Source organism: Oncorhynchus gorbuscha, linkage group LG09 (genome assembly GCF_021184085.1).
Source record: "Oncorhynchus gorbuscha isolate QuinsamMale2020 ecotype Even-year linkage group LG09, OgorEven_v1.0, whole genome shotgun sequence".
In the NCBI taxonomy this organism is placed as follows: domain Eukaryota; kingdom Metazoa; phylum Chordata; class Actinopteri; order Salmoniformes; family Salmonidae; genus Oncorhynchus; species Oncorhynchus gorbuscha.
Genome location: NC_060181.1, coordinates 39,630,051 through 39,657,298, shown reverse-complemented (window position 1 = coordinate 39,657,298; position 27,248 = coordinate 39,630,051). Strand labels below are relative to the sequence as shown.

The window sequence follows — 27,248 nt, the reverse complement described above, 5'->3', positions numbered from 1 at the left end:
GTCTAGCCAGTGGAAGGCGTAGAATGAGGGTGAGGATCGAATAGCTTGCAAGGAAGGCGGGCCTCCAGGCCATCAGGGCAACAGTAGAGGAGGTGTTCCTGGTAGCCATCTTGGATGTGCGGAGTGATTGTTTGGCGAAAATAATTAATATAATTTAGAAAAATAGCGTGAAGACGTAGGCAAATACGATTTAAAAGAGTGGCGTCAACTAAGAACAGAAAAGATAAATCGGAAAATCCAGGTAAATAAATTGTACGCTAAAACAGATCTAGTTATGTGCCATTATCTTCTCCCTTCCAATGTGTCTCACTAATATCTTAGCTGGTGGTTATCCACTAGCTGGTTATCAGCTGCAGAGCCAAATTGACATGGGTTCGCCTGATATTTTCCATGGGAATGCATACATTTTGCTATAATTCACGGCACATCTGTAGCCGACAAGTTTTTGTTACTCAGGTGTTGAAGTGGTATACTTGTTTGCTTGTCTCTGACAAATAGAAACAGCTTATAAAGTCATTAGCTATGTTGCTTGTAAACATTTCATGTTTATTTATTACTACTCACTTTTTAAAAATCGATCGTTGCCCCCAAGCCAGATATGGAGACTAGTTTAGCTGGCTTACTGGATCTGTTGAGAAAGTCTAGCGTCGGTAAAAACATTTGGTAAATACATGGTCAAAACTCACTGGCTGAAGTGATGGTAAAATGACCTTATCAAACGGTGGTTGCGTGGACGTGAAAAATTGTCACAAAAAGTATCAAGTGATGCTCAACGAAGTAACCTACCATGCGCGTTACATTGTTGAATTCACGTGAACCGTCAATGTGAAATTATCCAGACCAGGCTTCACTCAGTGGCTACAATGTTTCAAGTTTTCATGTAGGCAGGCTAGCAAGCGACATCAGTTAGCTGCTAGCCTACTGCCGCTTGTGATATTTACTCTTGTATTATAGTATTAATTGACAGAAAAAATACTTAAACTAACATTTTAGTTAACATTTTCCAGTGGTGGAAAAAGTACCCAATTGTAATACTTGAGAAAAATAAAGATACCTTAATAAAAAATGACTCAAAGGTGAGTCACCCAGTAAAATACTGCTTGAGTAAAAGTCTCAGTGTTTGGTTTTGAATATAGTTAAGTATCAATAGTAAATGTAGAAGTACAGATGAACACATTTTCGTTGTTTGTATTTACAGATAGCAAGGGGCTCATCCTTTACAAATTAAGCATGTGTTTAGTGAGTCTGCCAGATCAGAGGCAGTAGGGTTGACCAGGGATGTTCTCTTGACAAGTGTGTGAATTAGACCATTTTCTTGTCTTGCTAAGCATTCAAAACGAGTACTTTTGGGTGTCAGGGATAATGTATGGAGTAAAAAGTAAATACTTTTCTTTAGGAATGTAGTGAAGTAAAAGTGAAAATTGTCAAAAATATAAATAGTGAAGTACAGATACCACAAAAAGACTTAAGTAGTACTTGAAAGTATGTTTACTGATGTACTTTACACCACTGACATTTCCTAAAGAAACATGGTCAATGTTTATTTATGTTGAGACATTGAGTTTTTAAACATTTCTAAATTCAAAACTACATGCTAGTTCTTTACAGTACTTTAAATATCAATGTTTCTGTGATGCCCCCCTTAAAGTCATTCCCGGAATGGTCAGAAATGCCTTGTTGAATGAACCATGTCTAAAACCAATTACATGCACCATTCTACCAGGAATTGACTGTGTGTGACAGGTCAACAAGTCAGACTGTCAACTATGGTCTATCCACTACTCCTTAATAACTACAAGCCACTTTATGATACAATGTATTTTATATTTATTTAACCAACCTTTAAGTATTTAACTAATGTAATGGTGATGCCTCCAGGGTAGTAAATTAGAGAGTTGAGTATGTCTCGTACAAAATGCTTTTTAATGTAATTAACTTGAGATGAAAGTGTAATATTGTACCATTTAGAAATTAATCCAAACTTTTTTTTTGCATGCTGGCACTTTTGAAGTGGTAGCTTAATGTGAAAACCATGTACCTGCACCGTGCATGCTCTCACGATACATCTTCATCACATCAAGCTGTGAGAAACAGGCAGCAACTACCTGAACTTGTCCAATAACAAACTCTTGTTTTCATTTTCTGTTTGCTAAACGTTTTGCTATGATGTGCCTGTGCTGTATTGAATACAACCCAGGATTTCACACTGCTGACTTCACTGAACTTGGCTGCCAAGCTAAAATGCTATGAAAAAGTAATGTAGCGTAAAAAGGTTGCCGGAGATTACGGTTATCACACCTGTTATTTTTCTCTACAGTGAAAGAAGGCATGAAGACAGCATCCTAGTCAACAGTCATGGCTGATAAAAGGAAACTTCAAGGTGAGGTTACCAAATGGTTGACCAGATGGTACCCCTGCCAATGATCCACCACCCAGTCCATCACTATATTCCCTCCCTTTTCTCTATGAAGCATGTCTATCCAACAGATGAAATGTCACTTTAATTTCTCTATCCATACATGATGTAGAGATTGTCAAATTGTCCTGCACGGATGTGATCGCAGTAAGAGAAGTGCTGCACTCTTATTACTGAAAAGGGTTGTGACCTGTGATACCAAAAATAAGAAGCCAGAAGCAACATTTAGGAGCAAGGCTGCACAAGGCCAAAGTCAGACTTAGTCTGTAGAGACAACCTTCTAAAATTAAGACTGTATACCGAACCCAGTTGCCAGTGCCCGTGGTGTTTCATTTTTAAACAGGTTTGTGGTGACACATTTAGGTTTTACTGCATGTATCTTTGATAAGGCTTACCAGCCACAGTTGTAAAAGCAGTGCTGCTTATGGGGAAAGGGAGAGCTCCGCATTTTGACTTTACATTATTCATCCTGATGTGATGCGTGTTGAAGGATTATTATTAATTTTTAAAACCACGGCTCTTTCCCAAACCTCCCTGTTATTCTATGCCCTTCCCCAGGTGAAATAGATCGATGTTTGAAAAAAGTAACGGAAGGCGTGGAACAGTTTGAAGACATTTGGCAAAAGGTAACATGCAGGGAGGGTGGTGGGTTCATCCAGCCTGAACTCAAAATGGATTAAATGTAGGTTTCTTTCTCACCCTGTTTACACACAATACCCCATAATGGCAAAGTGAAAAAGTGTTTTATTTGCACATTTAATTCAAATGAAATGCAGACATATACATTTACATAATTATTCACACCCCTTAGTCAATACTTTGTAGAAGCACCTTTGGCAGTGATTACAGCTGTGAGTATTTCTGGGTAAGTCTCTTAAGAGCTTTCCACACCTGGATTGTGCAACATTTGCCCATTTTATTATTTTAAAAATTCTTCAAGCTCTGTCAAATCGGTTGTTGATCATCGCTAGACAACCATTTTCGGGTCTTGCCATAGATTTAAGTAAATGCTGTAACTCGCCCACTCCGGAACATTTCTTCTTGGTAAGCGACTCCAGTGTAAATTTGTCCCTGTTTTTTAGGTTATTGTTTTGCTGAAAGGTGAATTCATCTCACAGTGTCTGGTGGAAAGCAGACTGACCTACAGTTGAAGTCGGAAGTTTACATACACTTACGTTGGAGTCATTAAAACTTGTTTTTCAACCACTCCACAAATTTCTTGTTAACAAACTATAGTTTTGGCAAGTATGGTTAGGACATTACTTTGTGCATGACACAAGTCATTTTCCAACAATTGTTTACAGACAGATTATTTCACTTATAATTCACTGTATCACAATTCCAGTGGGTCAGAAGTTTACGTACACTAAATTGACTGCCTTTAAATGGCTTGGAAAATTCCAGAAAATGATGTCATGGATTTAGAAGCTTCTGTCAAATTATGTGAAGGAGTCTATCAGAGGTTTACATTTACATTTAAGTCATTTAGCAGACGCTCTTATCCAGAGCGACTTACAAATTGGTGCATTCACCTTATGACATCCAGTGGAACAGCCACTTTACAATAGTGCATCTAAATCTTTTAAGGTGGGGGGGTGAGAAGGATTACTTTATCCTATCCTAGGTATTCCTTAAAGAGGTGGGGTTTCAGGTGTCTCCGGAAGGTGGTGATTGACTCCGCTGTCCTGGCGTCGTGAGGGAGTTTGTTCCACCATTGGGGGGCCAGAGCAACGAACAGTTTTGACTGGGCTGAGCGGGAACTGTACTTCCTCAGTGGTAGGGAGGCGAGCAGGCCAGAGGTGGATGAACGCAGTGCCCTTGTTTGGGTGTAGGGCCTGATCAGAGCCTGGAGGTACTGAGGTGCCGTTCCCCTCACAGCTCCGTAGGCAAGCACCATGGTCTTGTAGCGGATGCGAGCTTCAACTGGAAGCCAGTGGAGAGAGCGGAGGAGCGGGGTGACGTGAGAGTACTTGGGAAGGTTGAACACCAGACGGGCTGCGGCGTTCTGGATGAGTTGTAGGGGTTTAATGGCACAGGCAGGGAGCCCAGCCAACAGCGAGTTGCAGTAATCCAGACGGGAGATGACAAGTGCCTGGATTAGGACCTGCGTCGCTTCCTGTGTGAGACAGGGTCGTACTCTGCGGATGTTGTAGAGCATGAACCTACAGGAACGGGCCACCGCCTTGATGTTAGTTGAGAACGACAGGGTGTTGTCCAGGATCACGCCAAGGTTCTTAGCGCTCTGGGAGGAGGACACAATGGAGTTGTCAACCGTGATGGTGAGATCATGGAACGGGCAGTCCTTCCCCGGGAGGAAGAGCAGCTCCGTCTTGCCGAGGTTCAGCTTGAGGTGGTGATCCGTCATCCACACTGATATGTCTGCCAGACATGCAGAGATGCGATTCGCCACCTGGTCATCAGAAGGGGGGAAAGGAGAAGATTAATTGTGTGTCGTCTGCATAGTAATGATAGGAGAGACCATGTGAGGTTATGACAGAGCCAAGTGACTTGGTGTATAGCGAGAATAGGAGAGGGCCTAGAACAGAGCCCTGGGGGACACCAGTGGTGAGAGCGCGTGGTGAGGAGACAGATTCTCGCCACGCCACCTGGTAGGAGCGACCTGTCAGGTAGGACGCAATCCAAGCGTGGGCCGCGCCGGAGATGCCCAACTCGGAGAGGGTGGGGAGGGGATGATCTGATGGTTCACAGTATCGAAGGCAGCCGATAGGTCTAGAAGGATGAGAGCAGAGGAGAGAGAGTTAGCTTTAGCAGTGCGGAGCGCCTCCGTGATACAGAGAAGAGCAGTCTCAGTTGAATGACTAGTCTTGAAACCTGACTGATTTGGATCAAGAAGGTCATTCTGAGAGAGATAGCGGGAGAGCTGGCCAAGGACGGCACGTTCAAGAGTTTTGGAGAGAAAAGAAAGAAGGGATACTGGTCTGTAGTTGTTGACATCAGAGGGATCGAGTGTAGGTTTTTTCAGAAGGGGTGCAACTCTCGCTCTCTTGAAGACTGAAGGGACGTAGCCAGCGGTCAGGGATGAGTTGATGAGCGAGGTGAGGTAAGGGAGAAGGTCTCCGGAAATGGTCTGGAGAAGAGAGGAGGGCATAGGGTCAAGCGGGCAGGTTGTTGGGCGGCCGGCCGTCACAAGACGCAAGATTTCATCTGGAGAGAGAGGGGAGAAAGAGGTCAAAGCACAGGGTAGGGCAGTGTGAGCAGAACCAGCGGTGTCGTTTGACTTAGCAAACGAGGATCGGATGTCGTCGACCTTCTTTTCAAAATGGTTGACGAAGTCATCTGCAGAGAGGGAGGAGGGGGAGGAGGATTCAGGAGGGAGGAGAAGGTGGCAAAGAGCTTCCTAGGGTTAGAGGCAGATGCTTGGAATTTAGAGTGGTAGAAAGTGGCTTTAGCAGCAGAGACAGAGCAAGGAAATGTAGAGAGGAGGGAGTGAAAGGATGCCAGGTCCGCAGGGAGGCGAGTTTTCCTCCATTTCCGCTTGGCTGCCCGGAGCCCTGTTCTGTGAGCTCGCAATGAGTCGTCGAGCCACGGAGCGGGAGGGGAGGACCGAGCTGGCCTGGAGGATAGGGGACATAGAGAGTCAAAGGATGCAGAAAGGGAGGAGAGGAGGGTTGAGGAGGCAGAATCAGGAGATAGGTTGGAGAAGGTTTGAGCAGAGGGAAGAGATGATAGGATGGAAGAGGAGAGAGTAGCGGGGGAGAGAGAGCAGAGGTTGGGACGGCGCGATACCATCCGAGTAGGGGCAGTGTGAGAAGTGTTGGATGAGAGCGAGAGGGACAAGGATACAAGGTAGTGGTCGGAGACTTGGAGGGGAGTTGCAATGAGGTTAGTGGAAGAACAGGTTCTAGTAAAGATGAGGTCGAGCGTATTGCCTGCCTTGTGAGTAGGGGGGGAAGGTGAGAGGGTGAGGTCAAAAGAGGAGAGGAGTGGAAAGAAGGAGGCAGAGAGGAATGAGTCAAAGGTAGACATGGGGAGGTTAAAGTCGCCCAGAACTGTGAGAGGTGAGCCGTCCTCAGGAAAGGAGCTTATCAAGGCATCAAGCTTATTGATGAACTCTCCGAGGGAACCTGGAGGGCGATAAATGATAAGGATGTTAAGCTTGAAAGGGCTGGTAACTGTGACAGCATGGAATTCAAAGGAGGCGCTAGACAGATGGGTAAGGGGAGAAAGAGAGAATGACCACTTGGGAGAGATGAGGATCCCGGTGCCACCACCCCGCTGACCAGAAGCTCTCGGGGTGTGCGAGAACACGTGGGCGGACGAAGAGAGAGCAGTCGGAGTAGCAGTGTGTTATCTGTGGTGATCCATGTTTCCGTCAGTGCCAAGAAGTCGAGGGACTGGAGGGAGGCATAGGCTGAGATGAACTCTGCCTTGTTGGCCGCAGATCGGCAGTTCCAGAGGCTGCCGGAGACCTGGAACTCCACGTGGGTCGTGCGCGCTGGGACCACCAGATTAGGGTGGCCGCGGCCACGCGGTGTGGAGCGTTTGTATGGTCTGTGCAGAGAGGAGAGAACAGGGATAGACAGACACATAGTTGACAGGCTACAGAAGAGGCTACGCTAATGCAAAGGAGATTAGAATGACAAGTGGACTACACGTCTCGAATGTTCAGAAAGTTAAGCTTACGTAGCAAGAATCTTATTGACTAAAATGATTAAAATGATACAGTACTGCTGAAGTAGGCTAGCTGGCAGTGGCTGCGTTGTTGACTTTGTAGGCTAGCTGGCAGTGGCTGCGTTGTTGACACTACACTAATCAAGTCGTTCCGTTGAGTGTAATAGTTTCTACAGTGCTGCTATTCGGGGGCTAGCTGGCTAGCTAGCAGTGTTGATTACGTTGCGTTAAAAGAACGACAATAGCTGGCTAGCTAACCTAGAAAATCGCTCTAGACTACACAATTATCTTTGATACAAAGACGGCTATGTATCTAGCTATGTAGCTAGCTACGATCAAACAAATCAAACCGTTGTACTGTAATGAAATGAAATGAAAATGTGATACTACCTGTGGAGCGAAGCGGAATGCGACCGGGTTGTTGAGTTCTATTCGGTAGACGTTGGCTAGCTGTTGGCTAGCTAGCAGTGTCTCCTACGTTAAGGACGACAAATAGCTGGCTAGCTAACCTCGGTAAATTAAGATAATCACTCTAAGACTACACACTCTAAACTACACAATTATCTTGGATACGAAGACAGCAGAGACAACTATGTAGTTAGCTAACACTACACTAATCAAGTCGTTCAGTTGCAAAACCTTATCTACAGTACACCACAGGAATCTAAGGCATTAGGAAACACCTGAAACCCTCAGTCATGTTCACATGATGATAAAGGTGTACCTGTGGATGTATTTCAAGGCCTACCTTCAAACTTAGTGCAAAAAAGTTGTAGACCTCCACAAGTCTGGTTCATCCTTGGGAGAAATTTCCAAACGCCTGAAGGTACCACGTTAATCTGTAGAAACAATAGTATGCAAGTATAAACACCATGGGACCACGCAGCCGCCATATCGCCCAGGAAGGAGACGCATTCTGTCTCCTAGAGATGAATGTACTTTGGTGTGAAAAGTGCAAATCAATCCCAGGACAACAGCAAAGGACCTTGTGAAGATGCTGGAGGAAACCGGTACAAAAGTATCTATATCCACAGTAAAAAGAGTCCTATATCGACATAACCTGAAAGGCCTCTCAGCAAGGAAGAAGCCACTGCTCCAAAACCGCCATAAAAATGCCAGACTACGGTTTTCAACTGCACATGGAGACAAAGATTGTACTTTTTTAAGAAATGTCCTCTGGTCTGATGAAACAAAAATAGAACTGTTTGGCCACAATGACCATCGTTATGTTTGGAGGAAAAAGGGGATGCTTGCCTACAAACCTGACTCGGTAACACCAGCTCTGTCTGGAGGAATGGGCTAAAATTCCCCAAACTTATTGTGGGAGGCTTGTGGAAGGCTACCTGAAACGTTTGACAGTAAGTTAAACAATTTAAAGACAATGCTACCAAATACTAATTGAGTGTATGTAAACTTCTGACTCACTGGGAATGTGATGAAAGAAATAAAAGCTGAAATAAATCACTCTACTATTATTCTGACATTTCACATTCTTAAAATAAAGTGGTGATCTTAACTGACCTAAGACAGGGAATTTTTACCAAGACTAACTGTCAGGAATTGTGAATAACTGAATTTTAAATGTATTTGGCTAAGGTGTATGTAAACTTCTGACTTCAACTGTATGTTTTCCTCTAGAATTTTGCTTGCGCTTCTCGCCATTCCTTTTCTTTTTTTATCCTGAAAAACTCCCCAGTCCTTAATGATTACAAGCATACCCATAACGTGATGCAGCCACCACTAGGCTTGAAAATATAGAGAGTGGTACTCGGTAATGTGTTGTATTTATCCCAAACATAACACTTTGTATTCAGGACCAAAAGTTAATTGCTTTACACATTTTTTGCATTATTACTTTAGTGGCTTGTTGCAAACAAGATGCATGTTTTGGACAAGAAAATATTCTGTACAGGCTTCCTTTTCACTCTGTCTATTAGGTTAGTATTGTGGAGTAACTACAATGTTCTTGATCCATCCTCAGTTTTTTCCTATCACAGCCATTAAACTCTTGACGGTTTTAAAGTCACCATTGGCCACATGGTGAAGTCCCTGAGCGGCTTTCTTCCTCTACGGAAAACGAGTTAGGAAGGACGCCTGTATCTTTTGTAGTGACTAGGTGTCTTGATACGCCATCCGAGGTGTATTACCTTCACCATGCTCAAAGGGATATTCAATATCTGCTTTTTCCCCCTTACCCATCTTCCAATAGATGCCCTAATTTGCGAGGCATTGGAAAACCTGAGGTTTGTGCTTGAAATTCAGTACTTGAAATTCAGTACTTGACTGAGGGACCTTACAATTATCTGTATGTGTGAGGTACAGAGATGAGGTAGTCATTCAAAAAATCATGTTAAACACTATTATTGCACACAAAGTCCATGCAACCTATTGTGACTTGTTAAGCACATTTTTACTCCTGAACTTATTTAGGCTTGCCACAACAAAGGATACTTATTGACGCAAGACATTTCAGCTTTTCATTTGTAATTAATTTGTTTTAAAAATTATGGGGTATTGTGTGTAGGCCAATTGTAATCCTTTTTTAAATTCACGCTGTAGCACAACAAAATGTGGAAAAAGTCTAGGGGTGTGAATACTTTCTGAAGGAACTGTATGCATGTTAAGTGCTTACCACCCTGACACGTTGGTTGTTGGAACGTTTTGTGCTGACCTTAGAAAGCTCCACCAAATGATTAACGTTTAACATCCGTTGTATATGCAGGGTTCTTCGATACCGCATTTGTTTGGTGGGGTTGTAGCCTTTCCTATTCACGGCCGTGGGGATCGAGAGGAGACCTATTGTTAGTGTGTTCTGTATAGCCAAAGAAGAACAAGGTTTAAAGGCCCACTCCCGAGTTTGCGTTTCGGCCCATTTGCACTTGCTTTGGTGGAAAGTTGAGGGATGGGACTGGAGGGAATGAATGTCACTCAAATTTCTAGGCGGAGGCTGAGCTATGGTTGCTAGGACTGACAGTCCATGATACGCTAGTTTTAGACACATTTTGAAGCTATAGGCTACATGGTTTACTTTGTTTACAAAGACTATATGAAACATGTTTGGGAAAAGATACTGATTGTCTGAGTGTACTCTATGACTGTACCCCTCCAAAACACAGCTTCACAATGCAGCCAACGCTAACCAGAAGGAGAAGTATGAAGCAGACCTCAAGAAAGAGATTAAAAAACTACAGGTGGGACACCGACAACCCTATGACTCTTAACTGTTATGTGGCTTGAGGGCACATGGTTTTGGGATGTTCCTCAAATGTTTGTTTACCAGTGTTATATGGTTACGCCTGACCACAGGTAGGGGTGTGTGTTCACGTGCGAGAGGGCATCTATGTGCTGATGATTAAATAGGAGGGTCAGCTATCCTTAAAACCAAGTGAAAGTGTCTGTGTGTGCATTTTTTAAATTTTTTTTTTTTTAACTTGGCCATGTGTTACCATGTGGACATATCCTACCCCAAGCCAAGCTTGCTTACGTGTGTGCGTGTCAACCATACTTGACTTCAGGGCAAGCCACCGCATGCCTTCACTAAGAGAACTTATTTTTCTTTCTCCGTTTGTTCCTCTCCTTCACCTTCATCCCCCAGCGTCTTCGAGACCAGATCAAGACGTGGGTGGCCTCCAACGAGATTAAAGACAAAAGGCAGCTAGTGGAGAATCGCAAACTGATTGAGACGGTGAGTGTGTGGGACATGTTCATTAGCCACATAGTGAAGAATCAATTGGTATAAACACCTGTGGTTAGCAGGGCTTAGCAAGCCACATAGTGCACTGAGGTTATTCAGACAACAGCACCTGCTTCAACAACAGCACCTGCTAACACAATGAGACGGATGTGTCATCTTAGCCTATGGGTCTTAATAGGGTTTTTTATCGAGGGTCTCGTATCTAAGTGTGAGCATCTGTGTGGTTTTGGTTGACCTGAAACGTGGTGCTACCAAGCCAAAAATACATGGGATAATGGTGAAAAAGACACTTGGATATCAAGATGCGACTTTTTTAAATTGTGGTGTTGGCCAATACAAATGCAGAAACAAACAGTGGTGACTTTTGCTAATATTATCTTTGTTAGTATTCATGTCAAAGCCATGTTCATTGTGTATACCATTATCTGTTAGCAGTAAGGTTTAAATCAGGTGTAGGCAACTAGATTCAGCCGGGCGGGGGGGCATAATTCGTACACTGAAAATTGACCACAACTATGCCCAAAAATATTTTTAAAATCACAATAATTTCATACCTTGCGACATGATCACATATCTTTTTTTTGTGGGAGTACAGATTTAGTTAATGTAACAACATTTTTGCTTTGCAGGGCCAGATAAATATCACTCGCGGGCCGTAACCGCCTGCTGCAGACCCCTGGTCTATATTGAGTCTACTGCAGTTCTTTAAGCATCTGCTTTTCACACCTGTGGCACTGTTCTTAGCTAAGGGCAATTCAACATAATGAAATTGCACTTTGACTCAGTTTTTTTGCCACTTAAAATGTATGCCAAGCAAAACCCATTGATTTCCAATTTTAACAAAGCATACACCTCTATGCACAAGGACTACTTTCAACATATTCCACAGAAAAATGTACATAAACTAATTTAGTGGAAGAAGAGTCAGCATGCAAACTTTGATTATAGATTCACGGTTAAAATCTCAGGTTTTTATGCGACCAAGTCTTCAAAAAATTCATATCTGCTCCGAATTAAGATTAAAATATGTCTGCAGAAAGAATGCAGTGTCAGCTATGGCATAGTATCTTGAGTTTTGAAAAATCTATTTTTGTTATTGAACTACAGTAAGTGAAATGGCTTTTCCACCCGGCAATGGAATTACATCATAGGTCCCATATCTGTACGACACGGAAATGCATAATTATGGATATTCTCGTGTTTCACAAGTTTGGAAATTGCAGCAGAGCACAGTGCAGTAGAGCAGAGTTCAGTACAGTTCAGTACAATCTACTGTACACTACTTTTCTTTACTGTATTTATTGTACTGTACTCGCTGTACTATACTGTCCGAACTTGTAAAACATGCGTCTCTGATATGTTCAGATTTGGCCCGGTCCGGTCCGTCTGTAGACGTCAAGGCCAGGGTGGACTGATCAAATTTCAACTACTTTTTTTTTGTAAAAAAAAAAGAAAAAAAAGTACCCCCTTTTCTCCCCAATTTCGTGGTATCCAATTGTTAGTAGTTACTATCTTGTCTCATCGCTACAACTCCCCTACGGGCTCGAGAGAGACAAAGGTCGAAAGCCATGCGTCCTCCGAAACACAACCCAACCAAGCCGCACTGCTTCTTAATACAGCGTGCATTCTACCTGGAAGCCAGCCACACCAATGTGTCGGAGGAAACGCCGTGCACCTGGCGACCGGGCCGCCACAGGAGTCGCTAGTGAGACAAGGATATCCCTACCGGCAAAACCCTCCCTAAACCGGGCGATGCTAGGCCAATTGTGTGTCGCCCCACGGACCTCCCGGTCGCGGCCGGCTGCGACAGAGCCTGGGCGCGAACAAATTTCAACTACTTTTCAATGCCCATAGACACCCGGTGTTGGTAGGTGCTCAGTGGGTGAGGATTCTGGTTAAAGTAAATGGAAAGAGGGGGCTCATGGGTAGGTGTCAGTAAGAGCTGGGAGAGGTGACTTTAAGCTGTAGCGTGAGAGAGGGTGAGGAGTTGTCCAGAGTTAGACTGTTTTAAAACTCTTGGTTTGACCACAAAACAGAAAGACAAAGAAAACTGTTATGAGCTGAACATAAGAATTCCGTTACTGATTTTAGGGTAATTCCGTTACCAAGTTTTAACCACTTAATTCAGAAACAATTGATCAGTAAAATCACTATAACTAATAATTGGTAGGTCTACCATTACTTGTTACTTCTGTGAACTTTCATTATCCTCCCTCATGGGAGGGAATATTAGAAAATATCTTAAAGAAATGTGAGTTTTTGGTAACTGAATTACAAGGCACCAGGCAATATTTCTTAAACTTACACAAGGCTAACAAGTGTTGATATTAGTTGGCAAGGGTCTTTACTTCAACATTGTGTTATCATTTCTAATACCTTTTAAGACTTTCTGATAGATGCTTTCTAAGATCCCTTTTCAATCTGTTTATCCAGAAATCAAAGCCTTGGAAAATGGTTCAAATGTATCTATGCCTTCATTTGCCCCAAAATATAGACTCTTGGCTTTCATTTGACATGCTCTTATACAGGGTTGGGGTCAATTTAATTTTACTTCCAGTCAATTCAGAAAGTTAACACAATTGCAATTTGAAATGTTCCTAATTGAAAAGTATTGAAGAGAATTGGAATTGGAATTTCAGTGTACTTCCTGAATTGACTCCAACCCTGCTATGAATTTCACGTTGGTGCTCATGGGTCCATTGATGGAAATGCATCGAATCATAATGTGCTTCCTTTTTTTTGCTGCCCCCCCCAGGCTGGCGCTCAACGTCTAGACTCAGACAATATCTGCGTTGCTTTAACAAGGGAGGAAAACTAAACTGATCACTGTTAGTGAAAACGGCGGCATCACCATAGCCCAATGTATGGTCCGCAGATATGATGAACAAAGGAAGTTGCTCCATAGCACTTATTGAAGACTGACTGTCTTGTTCGTCCCTCAGTATTTGAGATAGGTATTGTAGTATTGAGGTAGGGTCCTAGGAACTTGAGATAATTTGGCGACACCTGGTAGCTTGCCACTTTGGTTGTGTCCCAAATGGCAATAGGGTATAATTTAGGACGCAGACTTTAGGTTTCAGGTCTGCAGAGCCCTACCCTGATCAAGGATTCAGCAGTCCACACCAGTGCGGAGGCGGAATAAAAACCCCAGCGGAGACTCCATCCATAACCAGGACTCCCCCCCCTCCCCCTCAGGAGAACAATTAGCCACATCAGCAACGACAAGCATTTAGCATATACTCACCGCTCTGCTAAGCATTCACAGGCTTCATGCCGGGGCTTTAATTTAGCTTCTTGTTATGCCGTTAACAGATTAACACAGGGGGACCTACAATGTTATGTACAAAGGTGTTGCTGGGACGCTCGTGGGGACGACGCATATTACTACACTTACAGTGGCAGCTGACTTCTAGGGCAATGCATTGAAACAGTGTTGCGCGTTTAAAAAAAGGCGCTGCATAATCAATCCGACATCTGTATTGGCCGTGCAGCATTCGCAGGGATAAGGCCTCTGCAGAAGTCAGGGCATTCATACTTCTTGCGCTTCACGGAGCAGAGCTGTTGTCAAGGAAGTGAATTTGTGTTTATATAGGACTGACCGTCCCCCTCGTGCCGTCAACCAATCCTGTCAATGCGGAGCTATACGGAGCCCTCCGCATTGTTAAAAAATTCGGGAGGCGCACGGTGATGCGGTACAGAGCTCAATTTGGTCTCCGCATGCCTCTAGAGGCTCCGCGATTGCGTCACACCCTCCATGGGGAGCCACTGACCACATTTTTGGACCAAGCATCAATTGGCTTTTAGGCTGGGTTTACACGCCTCCAAGCATTCTCCTCTGGCATGCATCAAAATCTCAGTGAACTCTGTTGCGTGTGGAAGTCAGAGGTTGTGGAACCTCTACTGAGCACACCTAGGAGAGCGTAGACAGCGTTACTAGCACAAGGAAGCACATACAGGTGTCTCAACTTAGTAATGTTAAGGGAATTTTTTTATCTATAATGACTAATTATGTATACATTTCAACCAGGATGTACTAATCAGAATAGTATTATGTTACTGTATATGTATGAATTTTCTTTCTTAATCCTAGTACTGAATATAATGTGTGTAAATATAATCAAGGATTAGAACAATGACGGTCTGTTCCTTGGTAGAAATGAATGAACTAAATCTTCAGACTGGCTAGAATGCTTATCTACACAAGAAGACCTTGGCTCATAAATTATATTAAATTGGTAGGGAGACGATGTGGGAAGGCTTGAGATACTGCCTTTGTACCAGGGTGGGAGGAGAGTGGTTGGTACTGGAACTAATGACATCATTTTCACTTTATAACCTGTGGTAAACTGTATTGTGTTCAGTACTCTTGTGAATAAAGGCTGCTATTTGACTTTAAGACCGGGCTCTGTCCATTTCTATAAAATACAAATTCTTATGAATGGACAGAGTGTTTAATTTTAATTGGGAATTAAAACAGAGTAATTAAATTCCTGCAACAAGTAATCACTGGCCTGATTGGGGGATGTGTACACCTGCCACAGTCATCCTGAACTATTATATTGGATGGCTTTAATTGGTGAGGACTCGGTCTCAATCTCCACCAACAGTGCCCAACAGGTACACGCTCAGTAGGTCTGAAACGGTGAGGTATTATCTGAACTTGACCAATTAAAAAAAACCACTCCCTTTCGTTTACCGTTGAAAAACATTTTTGAAATGTTTTGCTATGGCGCGTCCTAATGCCCTTATATGACCCTTCATTGATTGGCAACTAGTCCAATGATGTGACATGAACATTTCACAAGCCAAGCGTTTTTGGCTCTGGCATAGCTAGCATATGGTCAAAAGAAAACCTGTCATCTGTAGGGATTTATAAACCAATTCCTGCTCTCTCCCCCTTTAGCAAATGGAGCGGTTCAAGATCGTGGAGCGAGAGACCAAGACAAAGGCGTACTCGAAGGAGGGGCTGGGCCTGGCACAGAAGGTGGACCCGGCCCAAAGGGAGAAAGAGGAGGTCGGCAATTGGCTAACGGTGAGCACTACTTTTGATTGAAAACCTTTACCCCAAAGGGAATTTGTTTCACACATGAGCACATTTCAATAATGTGGTCTGATGACGTGACAATAATGACTTTGAGATTTCATCATGCATGCTAGGCCTTTCAAAGTAGATTGTTTTGTTTTACTGCATAGTTTCTAGGGCTGGGACGATACCAGTATCGCACATTTTTCTTCCATGGAAATCGGCTTCGCATTAAATCTGCTTCGTGTTTTGTTTCCTTGCCACGGTACTAACGAGTATCGCAATACTGGTATCGTCTAGTTTCCCCTATGAAATAGATTATTGTGAAGTGTGGTCCACAAAGTTTGTGGTTGTGGTGTGATTATGGCTGTTGTGTTGGCGTAAATCATGAATGACCTCTGTGTCTCTCCCCTGTCGCCCATCAGAATACAATAGACACTCTGAACATGCAGGTGGACCAGTTTGAGAGCGAAGTGGAGTCCCTCTCAGTCCAAACTCGAAAGAAGAAGGGAGACAAAGAGGTCAATTGTCTTTTTTGCCACGCCATTTGGCTATCTTCTCCATATCTTCCTCCTTATCTCCCTGTTTCCTTCCGTACTACTTGAATCTTTTCTCTTCAGATGCTGTCATTCTAACTCTTAAATTCATCTCTTATCCTGTATGTCTCTCTTTATTTTCTCGGCACGCTGCATTACCCAATGCACCAAAATGTAAAGTAGGTACCATCTACTTTACCATCTGTGTGTTCCACTTTCATGCCTCTACACATATAGCACATTTGAGATTGTTAGCCCGAAACATACAGTGAGCTTTAAGCATCAACTTACACGCGCATCTCTGCTATAGAAACAGGACCGCATCGAAGAGCTGAAGCGCTTCATCGAGAAGCACCGGTACCACATCCGGATGCTGGAGACCATCCTGCGCATGCTGGACAACGACACCTTGCCGGTGGACTCCATCCGCAAGATCAAGGACGACGTGGAGTACTACATGGACTCGTCGCAGGACCCCGACTTCGAGGAGAACGAGTTCCTCTACGACGACCTGGATCTGGAGGAGCTCCGTAAGTGCTGCTTCATCGTGGTGTTGTCGCGATACGCAGTATCGATACGACATAGTATCACGGCAATGGAAACACAACATGAAGCAGGCTGAATTTCCTGAGGAAAAAATCCTGTCGTTGGAAACGGTCACCCAAAGTTCCAACATTTGTTTATTTCCCACACTATGGCACACATTGTTTTCCCTTAAGCCGGTCCTTAAAGAACCATGGAGTATCGGAAGTATCCATACTGTGTCTAGACATCACTACTTGTGTGTTTATTCCTGAATATTGCATTTGTACTGCATATCTTAGACCGCATGTGGAGTATGTATAGCCTCAAATGGATGATAGCTTGGTTATAAAATTTTAAAAAACTGTGCATAGATCAGCTTTGATATTGGTGATTGTGGCTTCTATCAATGTAATTGTCTGCATAGCTTGGTTATTACAATGCTGTAAATTCTATCATTTCTGTTCCTGTTGTCTCTGTATAACTGCCACTTAACTTTTTCCATATGCAACTTTTTGTTTTTATGTAGCTACCTCTCCCTCTGTCTCCCCCCATCCATCTCTTGTCTCTCTAGCCGGGTCGCTGGTGGCCACGTCCCCGCCGGGCCAATCGCTCCTGGACGACGATCTCTTCCATCAGATCTCCAGCGGCACGCCTACCTCCACCACTTCCTCCTCGCCCATCCCTCCCTCGTCCGTAACTTACACTACGGTGAGGGAACGCCCCCCGCCCCGCTACTTCTCACTTTACAGCCTCCATTGTATCCCCTACTTGCTCTCCCATTCTTTAGAACCACCCACTCTCATTCTGTAATTAGGTCTGGTGAATGTTGAATGTTCCTGGGTTGGAGTGGGTGCTCAGTGGTCCCTCGCTCTCAGATCAGAGGGGGTTTGGAGCAACGAGGATGAAAGCGAGAGGATTATGATGTTGACGTTTGTGTTGAGCTTTAATATGAACAGCACTTGTATGGATTTTGGTACAAAACATAGGGTTTGCATGCGATACAACATGTGTTGCGTTGAATTAGAACAGATGGTCTTGACTGAGTGCTTATAGGAGGTATTTCTTTGTCCCCCCCCAGGAGAACTCTGAAGATGACAAGAAAAGGGGACGTTCGACAGACAGTGAAGTCGGTCAGGTGTGATGAATTCCAATGTTAACAGTGCTGTGTATGAGTCACTTGCATTGATTTGGGTCTATGGTCTTAAAAATGTCACAACTTCCCATCTATATATTTTCAGCTGTGCTGCACCAGGAGTGGTTTTGAAGTAATGCCTTTTATACAATTTCAGTCGCCTATCAAGAACGGCAACCCTTCTTCGTCGTTGTCCTCCTCCTCCTCTTCATCCTCTTCCTCTTCATCCTCTGCCTCCTCGGGAGCCTCCTCATCCTCACTGGCGACCATTGCCGGGGTTGGCCTGCCTGTCACTGGGGGCAACAGCCTCCTGGGCAACATGGGAGGTCTCCTCTCCAACTCTGGCAGCTACAGAGACGCTACCCAACTGCAGCAGCATTACCATACCCAGCAGGCCAGAAACTCAGTCATCTCCTCCAACGCCCCCTCCAACTCCAACCCTTCGAACAACCTCCTCCTCCCCAGCCCCTCCACTTCCTCACCCGCCAACTCTAGCACAACCCTCCCCCCACTTACGCCCAACACCCAGTTGCATGCTCCGTCAAGGCCATCACCGTCCTCCAGCTTGGGGCTTGGGTTGGGCTTGGGCCTTGGTAAAGGCGGCATTACGGGGTCACCGGCCGTCAGCCAGATGTCGGGCCTTGGCTTGTCGGGGATGCCAGCATCCCTAAACACCATGGCCGGGCTCCTGGCGGGCTCAACTTCGGCCCCCTACGCCACGGCAGCAGCAGGCTCCGGAACCATCGGAAGCCCCCTAGCAGGGAAAAGCGTCAGCAGTAGCAGCCCTAACTCCGGCACAGTGGGACCGATGGGCGGGAACACTGTCAGCGATAGATCCACGGGCCTGTTGGGCTCTGCGCCCTGTGCAATTGGTGTCAGCGGTGGGATCCTCAGCCTAAGCGGCCTTGGCTCAGGGCAGTTGGCGGTCCAGGGCCCTCCCCTGGTGGCCTCCAGTCCCATAGGAGGCCTGTCCCCTGGAAGCAGCCTGGGAGCCATAGGAAGCATTGGAGGGAACTCTGGTTCAGGCGCGCCAAGCACGGCGATCACAAGGCCACCCAGTGGACAGAAGCAGAATGGTAGCACTAGTAAGCTTGAATTACCATCCACTTATATTGTGTTGTTGATTGGTTGTATCCATCCATGCCCTTATTTGGGTATTTTGTTTAGTTCCGTAGTAGTTGTTCAACCCAGCGTTGGGTTGTACAGATAAGGTAGAGCAAACCAAATGTATATCATCTATCTATGTATTATCCGAGTTCTGATTCAGTTTGTAAGCCTCCCTCTCAATCTCCTCTGTCCCAGGTTACAGTGCTGTAGTAGCAGACAGCACACCCGATTCCGCCCTCAATAGTGCCAGCCAATTACAAAGCAGCCAACCCTCGTCTTTGACCTCCACCACCAATCAGCCGTGAGTCAAATATAATAAAGAAATGTCCTATAGTGTCTTGGATTGTGACTCTCACTGTACAATGTGAAAAAGCACATCAACCAATGTCTCTCCTCTCTCCCACCCTCCCAGTAAAGACAGTGGCCCCAGCCTCTTAGGGCCCATGATTCTTCCCACCAGCTCTCCCTCGCCCTCCTACAGCGAGAGTAAACTTCCAGGCAGCGGTATGCTCAACGGGCCACTCTCCTACACACAGACCTCTGAAAGCAAGGTGAGGAAAAACACGGGTAGCTTCATGTAGTAATTGCCCTGCCCTGAGCCCATTACAGGGAGATCTTCTTGGGACTCAACCTGAAGCCAGATTTCCTGATCTCTCACCCAGTCAGTTTAACCTCTTTCCTCTCTTTCAGCCCCAGGAGCCTCTGAGCACTCTAAAGTCTATGGCAGAACGAGCGGCACTGGGCTCAGCAATGGAGGAAGAGATGCTTCCTCTGCACCTCACCACAGGTAAGCAACCGACTGGATGTGAAGGCTCAAAATTGGGCCGTGGTGGATCAGTCTTGGAATGAGACCAATTTGTATTTGGTATAGATCCCCATTAACTGCTGACTTTCTGGTGTCCAGCAAAATCAAGGCAGTGTTGTATACAATTTTAAAAACACTACAATACATTTCATAACACATTGAGTGCCCTCAGGCCACGACTCTACTACCACATATCTTCAACAAAAAATCATTTGTGTGTGTATGTTATCGTGTGTGTATGCGTGTGCCTGTGTCTCTCTTCGCAATCCCTGCGGTTCCGTAAGAATGTTTGAAAAATAAAATCTGATTCTACTGCTTGCATGTGTTACTTGTTGTGGAATAGAGTTCCATGTAGTACTGTGTGCCTCCCATAGTCTATTCCGGTGTATGTGACAATAAAGCTACTTTTGGGGGGGGCTTTCACACCAGACTCCTTTTTTATTACTATTTCTTTCTCTCTCTCTGTGGCTTCAGACATTTTCCCCAGCACTACATTGCCCCCGGGGCCTCCCTCGGCCCCCCAGCAGCCCTCGCTTTCAGAGGTCAGCATCCCCCCATCGCTGGGCGTGTGCCCACTCGGGCCTGTGCCCCTGTCCAAAGACCAGCTGTACCAGCAGGCCATGCAGGAATCGGCATGGACGCACATGCCCCACCCCTCCGACTCGGAGAGGATCAGGTACGAACCGAGCCGCAATCTGAAAAAGGTCTCCAGGGTTGAATCTCAAGTCTTCTTGCTTCCCTCTCACATTTTTGGCAAAGCGAGAGGACATGAGGTATCAAGGAAAATACTTTTGAGATTCACCCCAGGTCTACATTTGGGTAATTTCTTTATTGTTGCTTTTGAGACTAAAGGCGTGTAGATTTTTCCTCAGCGTTACTACATGTATTTATCCCTTATTGTGACTGTTTTGGTCTTCCAGGCAGTACCTGATGAGGAACCCATGTCCCACCCTGCCTTTCCACCACCAGGTGCCACCCCCACACTCCGACTCTGTAGAGTTCTACCAGAGACTGTCCACGGAGACACTGTTCTTCATCTTCTACTACCTAGAGGTGTGTGTGTGTGTGTGTGTGTGTGTGTGTGTGTGTGTGTGTGTGTGTGTGTGTGTGTGTGTGTGTGTGTGTTCGTTTGACAAAACAAGCTTGACTGTGCGACTGAGACGCTGATCATTTCTATGGTTTTACTTTTGAAGATGGCGGTCTGCATCTTTTCAATCTTCAGGCCAAGCCATGTCATGTCATGGATATGATTGTGCACATAATAGTAACAGATTCCCTTCTGGGTTCTCTCCGCAGGGCACCAAGGCCCAGTATCTGGCAGCCAAGGCCTTGAAGAAGCAGTCGTGGCGGTTCCACACTAAGTACATGATGTGGTTCCAGAGGCACGAGGAGCCCAAGACCATCACAGATGAGTTTGAGCAGGTGAGTTCGGCACCCCTCCACACACTGCAGACTCCTTGGACCGCAACCTGGGGACGTGTTCATTGGATACCAAACGGAAGAAAACGGATTGAAAATGAGAGTGATTACTTAGACTTGACCAATAATAAATACTTATTTCCATTTTCCGTTGCAAAATGTTTCAATGTTATCCGTTGCATGCTCCGTTAAAATGTATTTTTCTTTGAAGATTGGTCAGAATTATTATTATTTTTTTGTGGGGGGGGGTTTGTCTGTGATTTGTTGTTTTACTTTTTGTGCGCTATAACATTACTGCATCTTCCAATGTATTTTAAAGGGGACGTACATTTACTTTGACTACGAGAAGTGGGGACAACGGAAGAAGGAGGGATTCACGTTTGAGTACAGGTACCTTGAGGACCGAGACCTCCAGTGACATAAGGCAGAGGAGGAGAATAAAAGAAGGTTGGACTACCGTCGACATTCCTGGATTGAACTCAACACACTGGGAAGAGGCACGGATGCAGACGCCAGACTGAGCCAGTCTTAGCAGAGCATAATGCATTTGGAGCTTCTCCCTCTTTGCCCTGCGAAGCCACACCCCCTACAGTGATAAACCCCTCCCTCTTTTCCCATAAGGCAGTTTTGATTTAGATTGGAGCTTTTTATCTCTTACCTGAACTGGATCCCTTTTTTATTTATATATATATATATTTAGATATATATATATATATAATGTTTGGTTGATAACACACTCCTTTATTATTTTTTTACTCACCTACCACTCATTTGAGAGAACCAAAGATGATTGGTCAAATCTGTTTTAATTCCCAGCAGTATGGCAGTCCAATTAAAAAAAAAAAAGTGACAAGATGAAGCGAGAGGCCAATCAAATGAGCCCTTGGGGGATGGTGGGTCAGAGGGGGGTGGGTCCAAAGCCTAAAGCATTTCACAGCAGTCCTAGGTCATTGCTGGGTTAGACACAAGCTAAAGACTAGAGGGGAAACGGTAGCATTTCCATGTTACAATAAGGGCTTTTTGGGGTGACTCCATGTTTTAGCCCTAATGAATAGACTCTTCATGGTCACCAGCCCACCCTAATGTTAAACTAATAGCTTCCTCTTGGGTACACCCAGCATTGACCAGACTGCCATAAAGACTGCTATAATAAAATATGGTAACCCAGCCCTCCTCCATCCCTCCATTCATTCTTATCCCAAGTTACAGCATTACGTTTATATTGCTGTGGTCAACAGCAACAGAAACCACACCAGCACTTAAGCGTCTCGTCTGTAGAGTATGTTTACAAGTGTTTTAACCCGAGAGGTGGGCTTTTACAATAAACTCGACCGCCCTAGTAATAACTTCATTATTTTTGTTCCCGCCACTTTGATGATAATAATGTACAAATCAGTTGTGATTGCACTTCCAAAATTCACTTCAACCTCCAGGTAGATATTTCCTTTTCTCAGGAAGTGTTTGATGGATCATTATGTGAGGAAATATACCACGTCAGGAGCTCCATTGCAGCACAAAAACCCCACAGAGATCAGACCGACACCGCAGGCAATTTTTTTTGTCCACCCCAATAGGGCTTTCTATCCCTTTTAATGGCCATGTGTTTCATTTCAGGCTTTAAATTTTTTAAATAATAATATCCTCCAATGTTTGGAGTGCAATCTTAAATTTGTCATTTTCGTTTGCCTGTGTATGTCATCTCAGAGATGGAAAGCATTTCAATCCGAAAGAGTGAGACCCAGTTTTTTTTATTTTTTTTAATTTTTTTTAAAGAAAATAACTTGTCAGGGCACCATTCACTGACGAGCCTGCTGTTTTTAATGTTACCTTTTACCTATTTGGCAAGCGGAAGGGAAGAGAAGTCCACCAGAGCTGAAATGTGAAACTCTCCCCCTCTAAAAGGGTGTTGTATAGACTGTCATTTTCATCCTTTACTTTTTGTTTGCCGTTGTCTTCTGGACAGCATGATCAATGACACTTGCAAAGTGGAGCTGATAAAATTAAGTAAATATGAAGCATAACCATGAATAAAGGATTGTAAAATATTAATAAAATAATTACTTTTCAGAAGTATTTTTATTTGATTTTTTTATCATATTGATAAAGCTTCTGGGGTATTTTAAACCAGACAGGTATAATATATTATTACTTGTTCGAATAGTGCTACAGTATTACTACAGTAATACAGTTCCTTTTATCTTACAATACACATTGTTGGTCCAATAGGTGTACTGAATGCTACATGACATTTACATTTACCACATGTAGTGTATGCAGGGCCAGTCTCCCAAGAGAGCCTCAGCAGCCATCTTGTTGTTGAACACATCAGCTACCATATGTTGTGTTGTGCTGCGTTTATCATAAGTTATGTTGAGACAAGGAGAGGAAAACCTAGGCGCTCAATGGAGCAATGTAAATACAAAGAAACAGAGGGGGCAGCCGAAATTGTATGGTTGAAGTGGTAACATTTAACTTAAAAGCAGGTATGATGCAGTTCTAATGTATTACAAGACTTGTCATAAGCATGCATGGATTCCACTTTTTATGTTCTAAGCAATACACGTGGTCACACCTTAAAACGGATTACGACTCAATGCAATATTCATGGGATAGTTCTACCGTTTGATGGAAGATTGACAGGTGCTTTTTAAAACTTGAGTAGGGTACTCTATTCTACAGAGAGAATAGGTGTCTACCGAGGTAACAATAGAAGCAGTTACCTGCTGTTCCAGATTTAGGAACACTGCGTGCTGATGCTAGGCTTAGGCACTTAACTTGCGCTGCTCTGGGTTATGCATGGCATATGCACTAATAAGCAGCGTGAAAAGACTTGCAGCAAGCCTGTAAGGACAAGCTCTTTCATGGGGCAATCTGCAGTTGCTCCATTTGTACTTGTACAATCTACCCATTGATTATTGAAAAATTAAACTTCTAAATGTCTCAAGAGTTAAGTTCTGCCCTACACCATCTGTACCCAAAATACAAGCTTGTTTTACTCCAATGTTTGTGAACAATTAATTGTAAACAAACACTACAGTGCATTCGGAAAGTATTCAGACCCCTTGACTTATTCCACATTTCGTTAAGTTACATTTAGAATGTATGTATATATTTTGTAATCCCTCGTCAATCTACACACAGCACCAAATAATGATAAAGCAAAAACAAGTTTTTAGAAATGTTAGCAATAGAAAATACAAAAATATCACATTTACATACAGTAGGGCAAAAAAGTATTTAGTCAGCCACCAATTGTGCAAGTTCTCCCACTTAAAAAGATGAGAGAAGCCTGTAATTTTCATCATAGGTACACTTCCAACTATGACAAACAAAATGAGAAAAAAAATCCAGAAAATCACATTGTAGGATTTTTTTATGAATTTATTTGCAAATTATAGTGGAAAATAAGTATTTGGTCACCTACAAACAAGCAAGATTTCTGGCTCTGACAGACCTGTAACTTCTTCTTTTAAGAGGCTCCTCTGTCCTCCACTCGTTACCTGTATTAATGGCACCAGAAACAAAATTGTAGACCTGCACCAGGCTGGGAAGACTGAATCTGCAATAGGTAAGCAGCTTGGTTTGAAGAAATCAACTGTGGGAGTGAATTTTAGGAAATGGAAGACATACAAGACCACTGATAATCTCCCTCGATCTGGGGGTCCACGCAAGATCTCACCCCGTGGGGTCAAAATGATCGCAAGAACGGTGAGCAAAAATCCCAGAACCACACGGGGGGACCTAGTCAATGACCTGCAGAGAGCTGGGACCAAAGTAACAAAGCCTACCATCAGTAACACACTACGCCGCCAGGCACTCAAATCCTGCAGTGCCAGACGTGTCCCGCTGCTTAAGCCAGTACATGTCCAGGCCCATCTGAAGTTTGCTAGAGAGCATTTGGATGATCCAGAAGAAGATTGGGAGAATGTCATATGGTCAGATGAAACCAAAATGGTGGAAAATAAGTATTTGGTCAATAACAAAAGTTTATCTCAATACTTTGTTATATACCCTTTGTTGGCAATGACAGAGGTCAAACGTTTTCTGTGAGTCTTCACAAGGTTTTCACACACTGTTGCTGCTATTTTGGCCCATTCATCCATGCAGATCTCCTCTAGAGCAGTGATGTTTTGGGGCTGTTGCTGGGCAACACAGACTTTCAACTCCCTCCAAAGATTTTCTATGGGTTGAGATCTGGAGACTGGCTAGGCCACTCCAGGACCTTGAAATGCTTCTTACGAAGCCACTCCTTCGTTGCCCAGGCGGTGTGTTTGGGATCATTGTCATGCTAAAAGACCCAGCCAAGTTTCATCTTCAATGCCCTTGCTGATGGTAGGCTTTATTACTTTGGTCCCAGCTCTCTGCAGGTCATTCAATAGGTCTCCCCGTGTGGTTCTGGGATTTATCAGTGGTCTTGTATGTCTTCCATTTCCTAATAATTGCTCCCACAGTTGATTTCTTCAAATCAAGCTGCTTACCTATTGCAGATTCAGTCTTCCCAGTCTGGTGCAGGTCTACAATTTTGTTTCTTGTGTCCATTGAGAGCTCTTTGGTCTTGGCCATAGTGGAGTTTGGAGTGTGACTGTTTGAGGTTGTGGACAGGTGTCTTTTATACTGATAACAAGTTCAAACAGGTGCCATTAATACAGGTAACGAGTGGAGGACAGAGGAGCCTCTTAAAGAAGTTACAGGTCTGTGAGAGCCAGAAATCTTGCTTGTTTCTAGGTGACCAAATACTTATTTTCCACCATAATTTGCAAATAAATTCATTAAACATCCTACAATGTGATTTTCTGGATTTTTTTCTCATTTTGTCTGTCATAGTTGAAGTGTACCTATGATGAAAATTACAGGCCTCTCATCTTTTTAAGTGGGAGAACTTGCACAATTGGTGGCTGACTAAATACTTTTTTGCCCCACTGTATATTGATGAGTATTTTTTTTTATTTCATCCATTTTAGAATAAGACTGAATGTAACAAAATGTGGGAAAAGGGAAGGGTCCTGAATACTTTCCGAATGCACTGCATATATCCTCAACATGGTTAAAATGATACATCTGATCTCAAGGTCATGATCAGTCCTTGCATCAATAGCTCTGTCTATGAATATGAAATGGCTACATTTCTGCATCTCCATTCCTCAGCTGTGCACCACAAAGTGCAGTGTAGAGAGCTTTGTTATTGTCTGAATGACATGATTTACCTGGTCGTAGACTACCGCCTGAAGATGTTTGAGAGCAAGGAATGCTTGGCCCTGTGTATCTGAAGTTGGTTTGTGTTTGTGTGTGTGTGTGTGTGACGCACTCTGACTCCATCCTGTCCAGAGGACACTTTGAGTCATCCTGCTCTGTTGACTGAATAGAGTTCTGGCAGGTCTACTACTGAGAGACCTGCATAGCGATAGTGACGATACTTCTCTTTTGCCCTCTAGACGTGGAATGGAGGAAGTGACGCAAGTGGCAAGGAAAGGCTCCTTATGCCTTAACTCTCTCTCACGTCACATCTGGGAGCTTGTTGTTATCTCTCTGTCTCCAAGTGACCTAGATTGGATCCTTTAATACTAATTTGTTCAATGGTTCATATACTGTATACATCCATATGCTTAGTAGTTACACCCCAAAATATGCATTCTGCATGTTGTATTACTGTGTAATACTTTGGACTGTCACTAATGCAGTCTAATAAATAAAAAAATTAAAAAGACATTCCGCAGCAAAAACCCAATCAAATGAACCCTTGGGGGATGTTGGGTCAGAAGGGGGCGTGTTCATAAGCTTGACCCAAAGCCTGAAATGAGTAATAAGTCAGCCATTACTAACTTCCATTACAGTACGCTTTCGACCAACGTACTCTGTATTCCAGTATCATTTTGGCATAGCCACCAACAGGCTCTTGTAATGCCATCAAGGACTAGCCAAACATGTCTCTTTATTTGAATCTAAGAGTAATACTACTAAA

The 27,248-nt window shown here is 43.9% G+C and overlaps 1 protein-coding gene across 5 annotated transcripts; it reads left to right on the top strand.

The window, feature by feature from the left end:
* Positions 1 to 75: 75 nt before the first annotated feature.
* LOC124043574 (CCR4-NOT transcription complex subunit 3-like) lies at positions 76 to 23,362 on the top strand. 5 transcript variants are annotated; one of them, XM_046362290.1, is made up of 18 exons: positions 76 to 241; positions 2,318 to 2,380; positions 2,975 to 3,042; positions 10,165 to 10,239; positions 10,644 to 10,733; positions 15,646 to 15,774; positions 16,191 to 16,286; positions 16,618 to 16,831; positions 17,353 to 17,534; positions 17,905 to 17,961; positions 18,116 to 19,043; positions 19,261 to 19,366; positions 19,478 to 19,616; positions 19,756 to 19,852; positions 20,345 to 20,546; positions 20,791 to 20,923; positions 21,167 to 21,292; positions 21,609 to 23,362. In XM_046362290.1, the coding sequence occupies exons 2-18, from the start codon at positions 2,356 to 2,358 to the stop codon at positions 21,705 to 21,707; spliced, it is 2,766 nt and encodes a 921-aa protein (XP_046218246.1). In that variant the 5' UTR covers positions 76 to 241; positions 2,318 to 2,355; the 3' UTR covers positions 21,708 to 23,362. The 5 variants fall into 5 exon arrangements, with proteins under 5 accessions (XP_046218246.1, XP_046218247.1, XP_046218245.1 ...); XM_046362291.1 differs by having other exon boundaries at positions 16,612 to 16,831; positions 17,398 to 17,534; XM_046362289.1 differs by having other exon boundaries at positions 16,612 to 16,831.
* The last annotated feature ends 3,886 nt before the right edge of the window (positions 23,363 to 27,248 follow it).

Excerpts from the sequence above, each read along its gene's own strand:
- LOC124043574 (XM_046362289.1), top strand. The coding sequence starts at position 2,356 with ATGGCTGATAAAAGGAAACTTCAAG. Across the intron at positions 19,044-19,260 it reads GAAGCAGAATGGTAGCACTA|GTTACAGTGCTGTAGTAGCA; the intron begins GTAAGCTTGAAT and ends CCTCTGTCCCAG. Across the intron at positions 19,853-20,344 it reads TCCTCTGCACCTCACCACAG|ACATTTTCCCCAGCACTACA; the intron begins GTAAGCAACCGA and ends CTGTGGCTTCAG.